This window comes from Zootoca vivipara, chromosome 13 (assembly GCF_963506605.1).
Source record: "Zootoca vivipara chromosome 13, rZooViv1.1, whole genome shotgun sequence".
Taxonomy (NCBI): domain Eukaryota; kingdom Metazoa; phylum Chordata; class Lepidosauria; order Squamata; family Lacertidae; genus Zootoca; species Zootoca vivipara.
In genome coordinates this window covers 33,575,891-33,586,900 of record NC_083288.1, presented here as the reverse complement: position 1 = coordinate 33,586,900, position 11,010 = coordinate 33,575,891, and the positions used below count along the sequence as shown (strand labels likewise).

The following is an 11,010-nucleotide window of genomic DNA, read 5'->3' as shown; positions in this document are numbered from 1 at the left end:
ACTGAAGCCACTCAAACACAGCACAATAAAAATGATTAAAATAAAATGAACAGAACCTGTACATTCAAAACAAGCAAAACTGTCAGGCTGGCACCAACTTCAAACAAAGCTTTTTTATAGGAAACAGTTGAAAGTTACCGTAATAAATAAATGATATTAATGCCAGGCAAATATGTCATATAATCTCTGTTTCCTTGAAAACTTGATTTTTTTTTCAATTAGGAAAGTGACCAGAAATGCCCCACAAGTGAATTATGATGAATGCTCAATAAAGGGGTCTTCTGGAGGAGCCCTCTCAACACACTTAAGCCACATTCATACTGATTTAAATGCCTGTCATGGCTCCCATATATGGATGAGTTAACCTGTCAGTTCTGGTTTCTCTGGTTCTCATTTTCCCAGTCTCAAATTCAAATCCCCACATTTCTACAACAATTTGCAATTAAAAAAACCCAAACTCATCAAAATTTATCATCATTTTTAGAATGAATTTCTCCTAATTAGCATATTTTTGCATGCTGTTTTGGCACGCACACACACAGTGTGAGAAAGAGAGCGAGCAATTCCCCCCAATAACATATTTGTGTGTTATTTTAATTAATATGTGCATTTTATGTGCATTTCCCTCAACATAAGCATTTTTGCACACACACTTTGGCTGAAGAATTGCACCACACAATTCAGAGAAGTGTGAATTTCAAAGGGCAGCTGTGTTTTGGTTCGCGTATTGGTCCAAGAAATGCCAGTTAGGTAGCTTTTCATTAAAAGGCAAGCTAAATCAAATTTCTGCCCCGTTCCTAGAATTCTCAGGCAATCAAAACTCTCAAAGAGCAACAGTTCCCAGGTTGATTTTAAGGAAGCTGTGATAGTTAAACCAGTGTTAAACCAGTTTTCATGAGGAGGCTAGATTACTACTACTACTACTACTACTACTACTAGGTAAAGGGGCCCCTGACCATCAGGTCCAGGCGTATCTGACTCTGGCGTTGTTGCGGCGCTCATCTCGCTCTATAGGCCGAGGGAGCCAGCGTTTGTCCGCAGACAGCTTCCGGGTCATGTGGCCAGCATGACAAAGCTGCTTCTGGCGAACCAGAGCAACGCACGGAAACGCTGTTTACCTTCCCGCCAGAGCGGTCCCTATTTATCTACTTGTACTTTGATGTGCTTTCGAACTGCTAGGTGGGCAGGAGCTGGGACTGAGCAACGGGAGCTCACCCCGTTGCAGGGATTCGAACCGTCGGCCTTCTGATCGGCAAGCCCTAGGCTCAGTGGTTTAACCCACAGCGCCACCTGGGTGCTACTACTACTACTACACAATTACTGCTACTGCTACCACTACTCTACTACTACTACTCTACTACTACCACTACTACTATCCACTCTACAATTTCCAATTGATTAACAGTGATATAGGCAAAAATCTGCCTTGATTCCCTTATTGGGTTCTCCATCGGTTGGAGAATATAACAGAGGCCAACCAGAGAAGTTTGAGAAGCAAAGCCTTTATTTTCGCTGTTGCAACAGGGTCCTTCCTCTCACACAGGAGAACAAGGAAGGAACCCCAAACAAAGATGTCTTGCCCTTAAAAAGAAATTTGAAATTGGTTTCAGCCCACCCCCCAGAAGCATCATCCATATGTCACAGAAGGGGTGTAGCCCAAGACCCCCCCCTCCCTAGATTCATCATAGAGGTACATCATGAACGGGGAGGTCTGGTGGCAGTAATCTGAGCAGTCTGGACCCTGCCCCCTGCTCCCAAAACCTAATCAACAAAATTGAGAGATATTTACATTTCCCTGTTTCCCAGCCAAGTTAATCACACCCTTTTGTCTGGCACTCAGGTATCAGGATGCCAGGGATTATCACTTTAATTCCTGAGACAATGAGAAGGTTTCCCCCCCTTCTTCCTTGCAGAGGAACGCCAGGTCTAAGAGAGTCAAAATGGTGTCAGAAAGGCCTGTCTTCCTGTGCTGCTTCAGACATGTGCCTGTACTGTACATTCATGTACATGTTTTATGAACAATTATTATATATATATATATATATATGACCTCAAAATTCTTATAACAACAGTCAATCCCTCTTCCCAGGGAGCAGCCATGTGTAATATCGATCCTTCAGGAAAGAGCATTGGGATTTCAGCAGAGGGGCTGCTCCACTGGGGCGAATGGCATTTTGCCCCCTTAACCTCAGCCTGCCCTCAGCCAACCACCACCTGTCACCCTCTCACTTCCCTCTTGCCCAGAGGGTGGCACTGCCTGCCAGTCTCTCCCTCCTTAGTCCCTGCAACTACTGGGGGTGTGTGGGACTAAACTACAATTAGTGATTTGCCAGACATCGGCTCTAGAGCCAACTACTAATGACCTTTCCGTCTTCCTCCCTCCCAGTCCCGATGGGCACTAACCACCACTGGCATTCCTCGTTATTCTGTTATAATTTAGGGCCATAGCTGCCAAGTTATCCCGTTTTTTAGGGGAATTTCCCTTATGCTGAATAGGCTTCCTCGCGAGAAAAGGGAAAACTTTGTTTAGGGCTGCTGTATGGGAATTATGGTTGCATCCGCACGGCAGTCCTGGGCTCATTCAGACATTCGGCCTGGATTTAATGTGCTTGGAAGGAAATTGTGGTCTCCGGGGCATGAACACCCTAACGTAACGTGTGAACGGGCACTCCCGTGCACGCACATAAACCCGTGCTTCCGCGCCGAAGAGCCAGGTTATCGCGCATACAAAGGCACTGGCTCAGCCTGGGCTGGATTTTTGAACCTGCTTTCGCTTCTTAAAGGGCAGGTCTGCCCCCCACCCCCTCTTTTGTTTTAGTATGGAAAGAGCGTGAAAAGTTAGATGATTTGAGCCAGCTTTGCGGCGACGCCGATCCGGTCTCTCTTTTCTGTTGATAACGTGGCGAGGAATGAGATTTTCCAAGGGTTAATATGATAGAGCAGGGGAGTGAGAGAGGGGCTTCGGAGAGGAACCTTCCTGCTCTGCCTCTCTGGCGATGGAGATGGGAGGGGGCAGTGTTTCAGCAGGAGAATCAGGAGTTTGTGGTGGAGGCGAGGCAGCCCTGAGGGTGAGTTCAAAAAAGGTGCCTGGAAGATGGAGAACGTAGCACCCATAGGGAGAAACCTTTAGCTGGAGAGAGAAAAGGAAAATAGATGTAAATCCATAAAGATCAGGGGGTGCTTAGCAGCTACCCCTGCAATTATTAATTTCCCAACAATACATGCTTTCTAATCAAGATTGTTACCCTCCACCATCCCACCCCCCCTACCCCCGCAGCCCAAATTCTCCTTTAGCTGCTTGAGTTTCCAGCCTGTGCAGCCGAAAGGGATGTGCTTTGCTTTCAGAAAACTTGTGCAATTCATGCATACAAATGGGCAGGAGAACAGACCTTTTATCAGCTAGATAATAAATCTGAAGAAGTGTGCATGCACACGAAAGCTCATACCAATGACAAACTTAGTTAGTCTCTAAGGTGCTGCTGGAAAGGATTTTTAGATAATAAACAGACACCCCTTAAATATCTCTCACCATGGACAGAGCTGAGTGCGATCCCAAGTCGATGCTGGACTCATAAATACCCCATCCCTTGCCCAAGCCATTTCTGGAAACAGTTTAAAGCCAGGTTAAATGCCCTTGATTCTCCCAAATGACTCTGAAAAGTACTGGTTATGCAAAGACTGATGAGGACATTATTAGAAGCCTCTAATTCCTTCCCAAGAACTACAGTACTGAAAGATCCTTGGGCGGGAACCCTGAGATTAAACAGGTTTCATTTAAAAGCATAGTTTGAGAATGTTGAGAGAGGGCCAACATTGCTTCACTAGCCTCTCCCTAATCTATACCGTATCTCATCCTTTCAGGAGCAATTGGTTCTCATCGCTCAGAGGTGTCACATTCCTCTAGAGATCATGATATCCTAATTAGGGCACTCACTTGATTCAAGAAATGCTAGCTGATTCATCGTAGCTCTTTTAATTGATCAAATCTGCACATTCATAAAACAACAGCCCTGGAGGAAAAAACTATTTTGCTCTTCATTTTTCAGTAATGCACACACACGTTGCAGCAGGCAAAAGAGACCTACCCTGCTACGTAAGACAGAAAAGGAAAATGCCTGTCCTGGGATGGTTGCCTGCCAGCACACATGCTGTTTGTATGTCCTTGCCTTAAAAAATGATTTTTTTAAAAAAAAAGGAAAAAAGAATCTTCTGCCTGTTTTGTTCACACTTGTTATCGTACAAAATAATTTGCAAATGGCTGATCTGATGTCTGTTTAAACGATGTTGCTGTTACGATTCTTCTGTGGCTGCCTCAAATCGCCTCGCGTAGTCACTGATGGATGTGAGAGAGGGAGTTTTGGGGAGCAAGAATGCAAGTTTGAAGCGAGTGTGAAGGTGGTACCATGAGAGAGAAGATGGCCACAGAGGAGGGGGCCGAGGCAGACCTGGGGGCTGTGACCCAAGCCCCACTGAGCCTGCAAGGCATTAAAATGGAAGAGCAAGCACCATCAGCCCTCAGAACGGGACAAGCCCTAGAAAAAGCAGGACAGGCTTCTGGTGTCCTTCGTGCCAGGAAGCTCTTGCAATGGAAGGTGTCTCCACTGGTCAAGGAGGAGTCAGATGCAGAAAGGACCCAGCGCTGGGAAGTCCAGGGTCCAGAGACAGAACACCCCCTTTCCTTTGGATGGGGGAGTGCAAGGCCCTCCGAGGCCGAACCTTGGGATGACACCCTGGCGCTTTTCGCTTCCTTTGAGCACGTGGCCTACGCCTGCCGGTGGCCGAGGGAAGAGTTGGTGGCCCGGCTTTTGCCAGCCCTGGGCGGGGAGGCCCAAGAGGCTTACCTCAGTTTGGACACTAGCGACAGAAGGGACTATGGGAAAGTGAAGGCAGCCATTTTGAAGAGGGAACCCGTGGCGTTGGAGAAGCGGAGGAGGCACTTCCGGCAGTTCCAGTACCAGGAGTCAAGGGGGCCGAGGGATGCTTGCCGGCGGCTCCGGGAGCTGTGCCGTCATTGGCTGAGGCCGGAGAGACGAACCAAAGAGCAGATCCTGGAGCTGCTTATCCTGGAGCAATTCCTGACCATCTTGCCAGAGGAGGTCCAGAGCCAAGTTTGGGAGCAAGTCCCAGAATCCTGTGCCCAGGCGGTGAACCTGGCTGAGAACTTTTTGGCAAGGCAGCAGGAGGCTGAGAGGCAGGTACTCCAGGTGAGAGGATCCTGCAGTTCCTTCTTGATCCCTGGGGTCCCAAGATGGTCTAACCATGTGGGAAGTTTTCCTTAGGTGCTTATCAAGGGGAGACAAAGCACCTCTCTCCTCATGATCACCACCTAATAAAATCCTTCTCATGTAAAATGTCTTCCTAAAGACAAAGATGGTCAAAGCTGCTTCATGAGCTATGAAAATCTGGTGCAGGAAGGCTTGGAATGATATATTTAATCTGTATAGACTTTAGCTGTATGGGGAACGATGTAAGTGCTTTGCCGAAAGTTAGAAGCAAAGAATGTCCCTGTCCAAAGACATAAAATCTAAACAGACAGGACACAAAAGGCAGGGAAGAGAATTATGTGGTCAGGAGTGGGGAACCTGCTGCCCCCCAGATGTTGATGGACTCTGGCTCCCATCATCCCTGACTATTGGCCATGCCAGCTAGGGCCGATGGGAGCTGGAGCCCCACAGCATGGGGGGAAACCACTGGTTCCCCTTTCTCGGCTTACCCCTTGTGGTGGTAAAAGTGTAAAATCCTACAGCTTCTTAATGTTTTTTAAACCTTCCTGACTGTAAGGAGTCCCAGCTGAGGCTCTGTGTCACGGACTGGCTGGATGCAGAGGAGGGGTGGGAGGCATCAGTTGGGAACCCCCAAGGGAAGAAGGCTCAGAGCCAGGGGACTGGTGGTGGGATGATGATGGGAGATGAGAGGGAGAAGAGGGACAGGCTGGGAGGAGGCAGTGTCAGAAGCTGAAGAGGTAACAGGGTTTAGTGAGTGGGGAGAGTCTGTGGCAGAGGGAAGTCCAGAAGCAGAAGCAGGAGAGGAGGGAGGCAGAGACAAAGAAGTCAGGGGGTCTCCCTCTCCTGCTGTGACCAGCTCCCTTCCCCATGGTCTCCCAGGGCCCGAAGGGGTTATGAAGAGGGAGGAGCAGAGGCAGGCATGCCAGAGAGTCTCAGATTGCTTGGGAAGGACGCAGAGAGGAGTAGATTATGGTATCTTCTGAGTAGGGGCAAAACCTACTCAGAAGAGTTGCTGTGCTCATTAGGGCTGGCTTCCCTAAGCTTATAATTTGTATGATTTAATGCTGGCTGGATGCAGAGGAGGGGTGGGAGGCATTGACATTCTGACATCAAATCACGCTGACTTGTGAGAGTCTCCAATTCTTTCTCAAACCCAAGCTCCCCCAAGCTGTTCTAGGGAGTCTGTGCCAGGATGTCGAATACTCATTCCTACCGGCCCTGTTCCTGCACTGAGCGGGACCTTCCCTGCAATTTCAGGTGTCAGGGCCGTTCGAGGACATCCTCGTGAGTTCCGCAAGGGCAGAGCTGGCTCCGTCAGACACCAGGCAGAGCCTCCTCTGCAGGAAGGCCAAGCAGGCAGGTGGCGGTGGAGATGCCAGCTCTCTGGGTGAGTAGTTGCTGCATTTTTGAAATTCAAGTTTACATAGGCATTGCCATCTTCACGAGTGCATAGCTTGTACTGTTGTTTTAACTGTTGAGTGTTGGATTTAACGTAGATTGTTGTTCTAAGTGTTGAGTAGCATGTGATTGGTGTGACCCCCCCACAAGCCCAGAACTGCAGGTGATCAACTGGGTCACCCCACCCCTACATTTGCCTCCAGCTCTCCCCTTGAGCTCTCCCCAGTTCTGTAAAATTAGTGTGCAGCAACCCTGCTCACAGAATTACTTATGGGGCCATCCATACCAGCTGTTTCCTCCATGTCTTGGGAACAGCAGTACTATGTTCCAGTTCATGTGATGTCCCTTCTTGGAGTTCCACTTCCTGGTTTTCAGGCCAGGGCTGAAATTGTTCCTTGTTCTCTTCAGCCAGTTTTGGCCAAACCACACTGTGTTTCTTTTCTGATGCAGGTTCTTCTGACACAGAGGCGACATGGGACTCACTGGCAGACGAAGGGGGCCCTGGAGGATGTGGGAAGCGAGACCCTTCTGCAGGGGCAGGTGGGTAGGGTATTCGACTGCTCTGGTATACAGGAGACATCCAAATCCTTACAGGGGAAGCTAACACCTTCAGAATTATGCAGCACAAAGGTTTACCTTTGTCGTGAACTTGCTAGGCAGTCTAAAGCAAAAGCCACTTTCCGTTTCAGCTCCTTTTCCCCCATGCTCAACACGGGCAAAATAATGTTGAGATTCCTGCATTGCGGGGGGGTTGGACTAGATGACCCTCAGAACCCTTTCCATTTCTATGTTTCTATGATTTTTACAGAGTTGCTATAAGAAAGCCAGTATGGTTAGTGTTGGATTAGGACCTGGGAGACCCAGGCTCAGATCCAGGAGCAGCCATAAAGCTTACAGGGTGACCTTCTGCCAGTCACACTCATTCTCTCTCCTCTATTCCCCTTTATAGAGCTACAAGTCCCTGCGAAGAGGGGTTGACTGTTAAACCACTCTGGGAATTGAGAGCATTGCGTAGGAAATTGAATGGTCTCCCAACATCTCTTAGCACCCTGAATAAACTGCCCTTCCCATAATTATTTATGGGAAGGCATGACCATTCAAAATGGAATCACAGCGCTTGAGATGTATGGTGTGAATGTGGGAGGAAAAAAACAAGAATTAATTGACTTGGCCAGTCATTGCCTTTGACACTACCTGCTGTTGGGCTCCCTACTTTCTGCCTTGCCAGTCAAAACGGGCGCCAGCTGTTCCTTACATTAAACATTTCTTTTTATTCATTAGTGCATTTACACCCCACTCAGGGTTGGCTGGCTGCAAATATTCAGCTGTATCATTTAGAGCAGGCATAGGCAATCTTGGCTCTCCAGATGTTTTGGAACTACAACTCCCATTTCCCTGACCGCTGGCCCTGTTAGCTAGGGATCATGGGAGCTGTAGTTCCAAAACATCTGGAGAGCCAAGGTTGCCTATGCCTGATTTAGAGCCTTCCTCCTGCAGCTTTAGGCCCTCAGTCTTCTTTTCTCTCCGGCAGCTGGTAGCTGTGGAGCTGCATCTGGATTCTCTCCCCTCCCTGCACCGGCCAGAAATGAAGAGTATGGAGAGAGGCTTGCGGGAGCTGAGGGGCTCTCAGCACACCCGGGCGCCGCCGGCAGGGACAGCACGTATCTGTGTTCCCAGTGCGGGAAAGGGTTTCGTTGGCCGTCGGCGCTGGCCGTCCACCAGAGGACCCACACGGGGGAGAAGCGGCACCGCTGCGCCGAGTGCGGGAAGCGCTTTGGCCAGCGCGGGCATTTGACGGTGCACCGGAGGATCCACTCGGGAGAGAAGCCGTACGGGTGTCCTCAGTGCGGGAAGCAGTTTGTCGACTCCTCTCACCTCACCAAGCACCAGAGGACACACTTGGGGGACAGGCCCCACCACTGCGCTGAGTGCGGGCGAAGCTGTGCCAATAAACGCTCGCTGGTGCAGCACCAGCGAATTCACAGCAGGGAGAAGTCCTAGGCCTGGGGAAGAGCCTAGGCCTCTCCTGAGATTAATGGACTCAGTTATTTTGCTGTAAGGCGGAGATTTGGCCCTCCAGGTATCACTGGGTTGCAGCTGCTGCCATCATCGCTGGCTGTGATGGAGGACCAAAGGTTCAGTTCCTCATTCCTGGTGTAACTGAAGAGAAAGGAGTCCTTTTTCCACCCTGTGTCCCCCTGAAGGAAGAAACCAACAACTGCTCATGATTCTCCTTCCATTTACCTCCAGAGCCCCATTAACCCGTCTCCCTAGCCAAACAGAAGCAGCACCTGCTGCTCTTATTCAATTAGCCTCTTTGTCTTTGGTCCACCATTTTGTCTCCATTGCAGTGGTTTTATGAGGTAGCATAGGTAACGCTCCCCACCTCCGCCACTCCATAAGGTAGCATGAGGTACCATCTCACCAACTCCTATTTCCATAATAATACAGTCTTAAAAAGGTAAAGGGACCCCTGACCATTAGGTCCAGTCGTGACCGACTCTGGGGTTGCGCGCTCATCTCGCATTATTGGCCGAGGGAGCCGGCGTACAGCTTCCAGGTCATGTGGCCAGCATGACAAAGCCGCTTCTGGCAAACCAGAGCAGCACATGGAAACACCGTTTACCTTCCCGCTGTAGCGGTTCCTATTTATCTACTTGCATTTTGACGTACAGTCATACCTCAGTTTAAATACGCTTCGGTTTGAGTACTTTCAGTTTTAAGTACTCCACGGACCGTCTGGAATGGATTAATCCACTTTCCATTACTTTCAATGGGAAAGTTCGCTTCAGGTTAAGTACGCTTCAGGTTAAGTACGGACTTCCAGAACCAATTACACTCATACTTTGGGTTAAGTACGCTTCAGGTTGAGTACTCCGTGGACCCGTCTGGAACGGATTAATCCACTTTCCATTACTTTCAATGGGAAAGTTCGCTTCAGGTTAAGTTCGCTTCAGTTTAAGTACTCCACAGACAGTCTGGAACGGATTAATCCACTTTCCATTACTTTCAATGGGAAAGTTTGCTTCAGGTTAAGTACGCTTCAGGTTAAGTACAGACTGCTGGAACCAATTATGTACTTAAACCGAGGTACCACTGTAATTCATTTTTTTGGTACCCCTTCCATCTTGACTGCGTTGCCCCATCTTCTCTGGATGCCTTCCTACAGAATATATAAAAACACAACAGAACGCCACACATTAAACGCTTCTGCATACAGGGCTGCCTTCAGATGTTTTTTAAAAGTCAGATACTGTAGTTTTTTATTTGCTTGATATGGGACGGAATGGCGTTACAAAGGGTGGGTGCCACTGCCGAGAAGGCGCTTTGCCTGGTTCCCTGTAACCTCACTTCTCACAATGAGAGAACTCCTAGGAGGCCCTCAGAGCTGGTCCTCAGTGTCTAGGCTGGGGATGGGGAAGGAGACACACTTGTGTCATAACACTTGCCCAACGGTGGTTAGTGTAACTGAGTGTGGACAACAATGGGGCCTGACTGGGGTAGAATTACTAAGTGGAGGGAGGGGGCAAGGCAGGTACCGGTACAGTTAAGATGGAAATAGGACTCTTACAGGGAAGAAAACATGTCAAAACCTTTTCGCTGCATCTGGGTTTTTTTTATTAATAAAAAAACAAGGTCATGAGTACTGAAAAGGTTGGCTCAGTTAGAGGTATAAAATCTGCTATTTACAGTTCTGCTCTGGGGTCTGTGTGTGCAGAGGGGCAGTAGCAGGACCTCAGTACACTGAGATGAAAGAGATGGGGACATGACTCCTATCTGGAAGACAGTGCAAATAAATAGTCCCTTGCCACTTGAAAGACTCACAGATACATCTGACCCACCCCTTAAAAAACACCCGTGCCACAGGCAACACATTTGCCAGCTGTTGTGGTACCACAAAGAGCTTTGGTGTTTGGCTAACCCAACAGAATAACACAACTACTCTTCTGACAGCATTTGTGCTTCTCCAGTTTCTTTCTGTGCCAATGATTTCTTCTTATTTTTGACAAAAGAAAGAAGGGTGGGCTCGTTGTGGGAATCAGAAACCGGTGAAACAGCAGGAAGCAGAGACAGTTCTCCCCATTCCAAGCCATCCAAAAGGGTAACATATTGAGGGTGGGCTGAGAATCTAGTTCAGTTTACTTAAAGATACGCAGCACTGAAGAGTTCATGCAAGGCGTAACAGGTTTCTGGGAATAAACAAAGGTATAGACTTCATGCAACAACTTGGAATGTAAAAAGAAAGAATAACACTTACCCAATCTATAGTTCAGCCCAGTCTAATTGGTGAGGTTAAATATATGTGGGAAGCAGACTGGGTTATTAGAAATATATTTTAGGCTGCTGAACTGCAGCCCAGTTCCAAACTGGACCAGTTCCTACCAAC

General features: G+C 48.3%; 1 protein-coding gene across 2 annotated transcripts; it reads left to right on the top strand.

The window, feature by feature from the left end:
* The first annotated feature begins 3,017 nt into the window (after nucleotides 1-3,017).
* Nucleotides 3,018-10,511, top strand: LOC118094629 (zinc finger protein 24). 2 transcript variants are annotated; one of them, XM_060281578.1, is made up of 5 exons: nucleotides 3,018-3,068; nucleotides 3,862-5,204; nucleotides 6,483-6,612; nucleotides 7,074-7,163; nucleotides 8,155-10,511. In XM_060281578.1, the coding sequence occupies exons 2-5, from the start codon at nucleotides 4,404-4,406 to the stop codon at nucleotides 8,622-8,624; spliced, it is 1,491 nt and encodes a 496-aa protein (XP_060137561.1). In that variant the 5' UTR covers nucleotides 3,018-3,068; nucleotides 3,862-4,403; the 3' UTR covers nucleotides 8,625-10,511. The 2 variants fall into 2 exon arrangements, with proteins under 2 accessions (XP_060137561.1, XP_034991077.1); XM_035135186.2 differs by lacking the exon at nucleotides 3,018-3,068 and having other exon boundaries at nucleotides 3,630-5,204.
* Nucleotides 10,512-11,010: the final 499 nt, after the last annotated feature.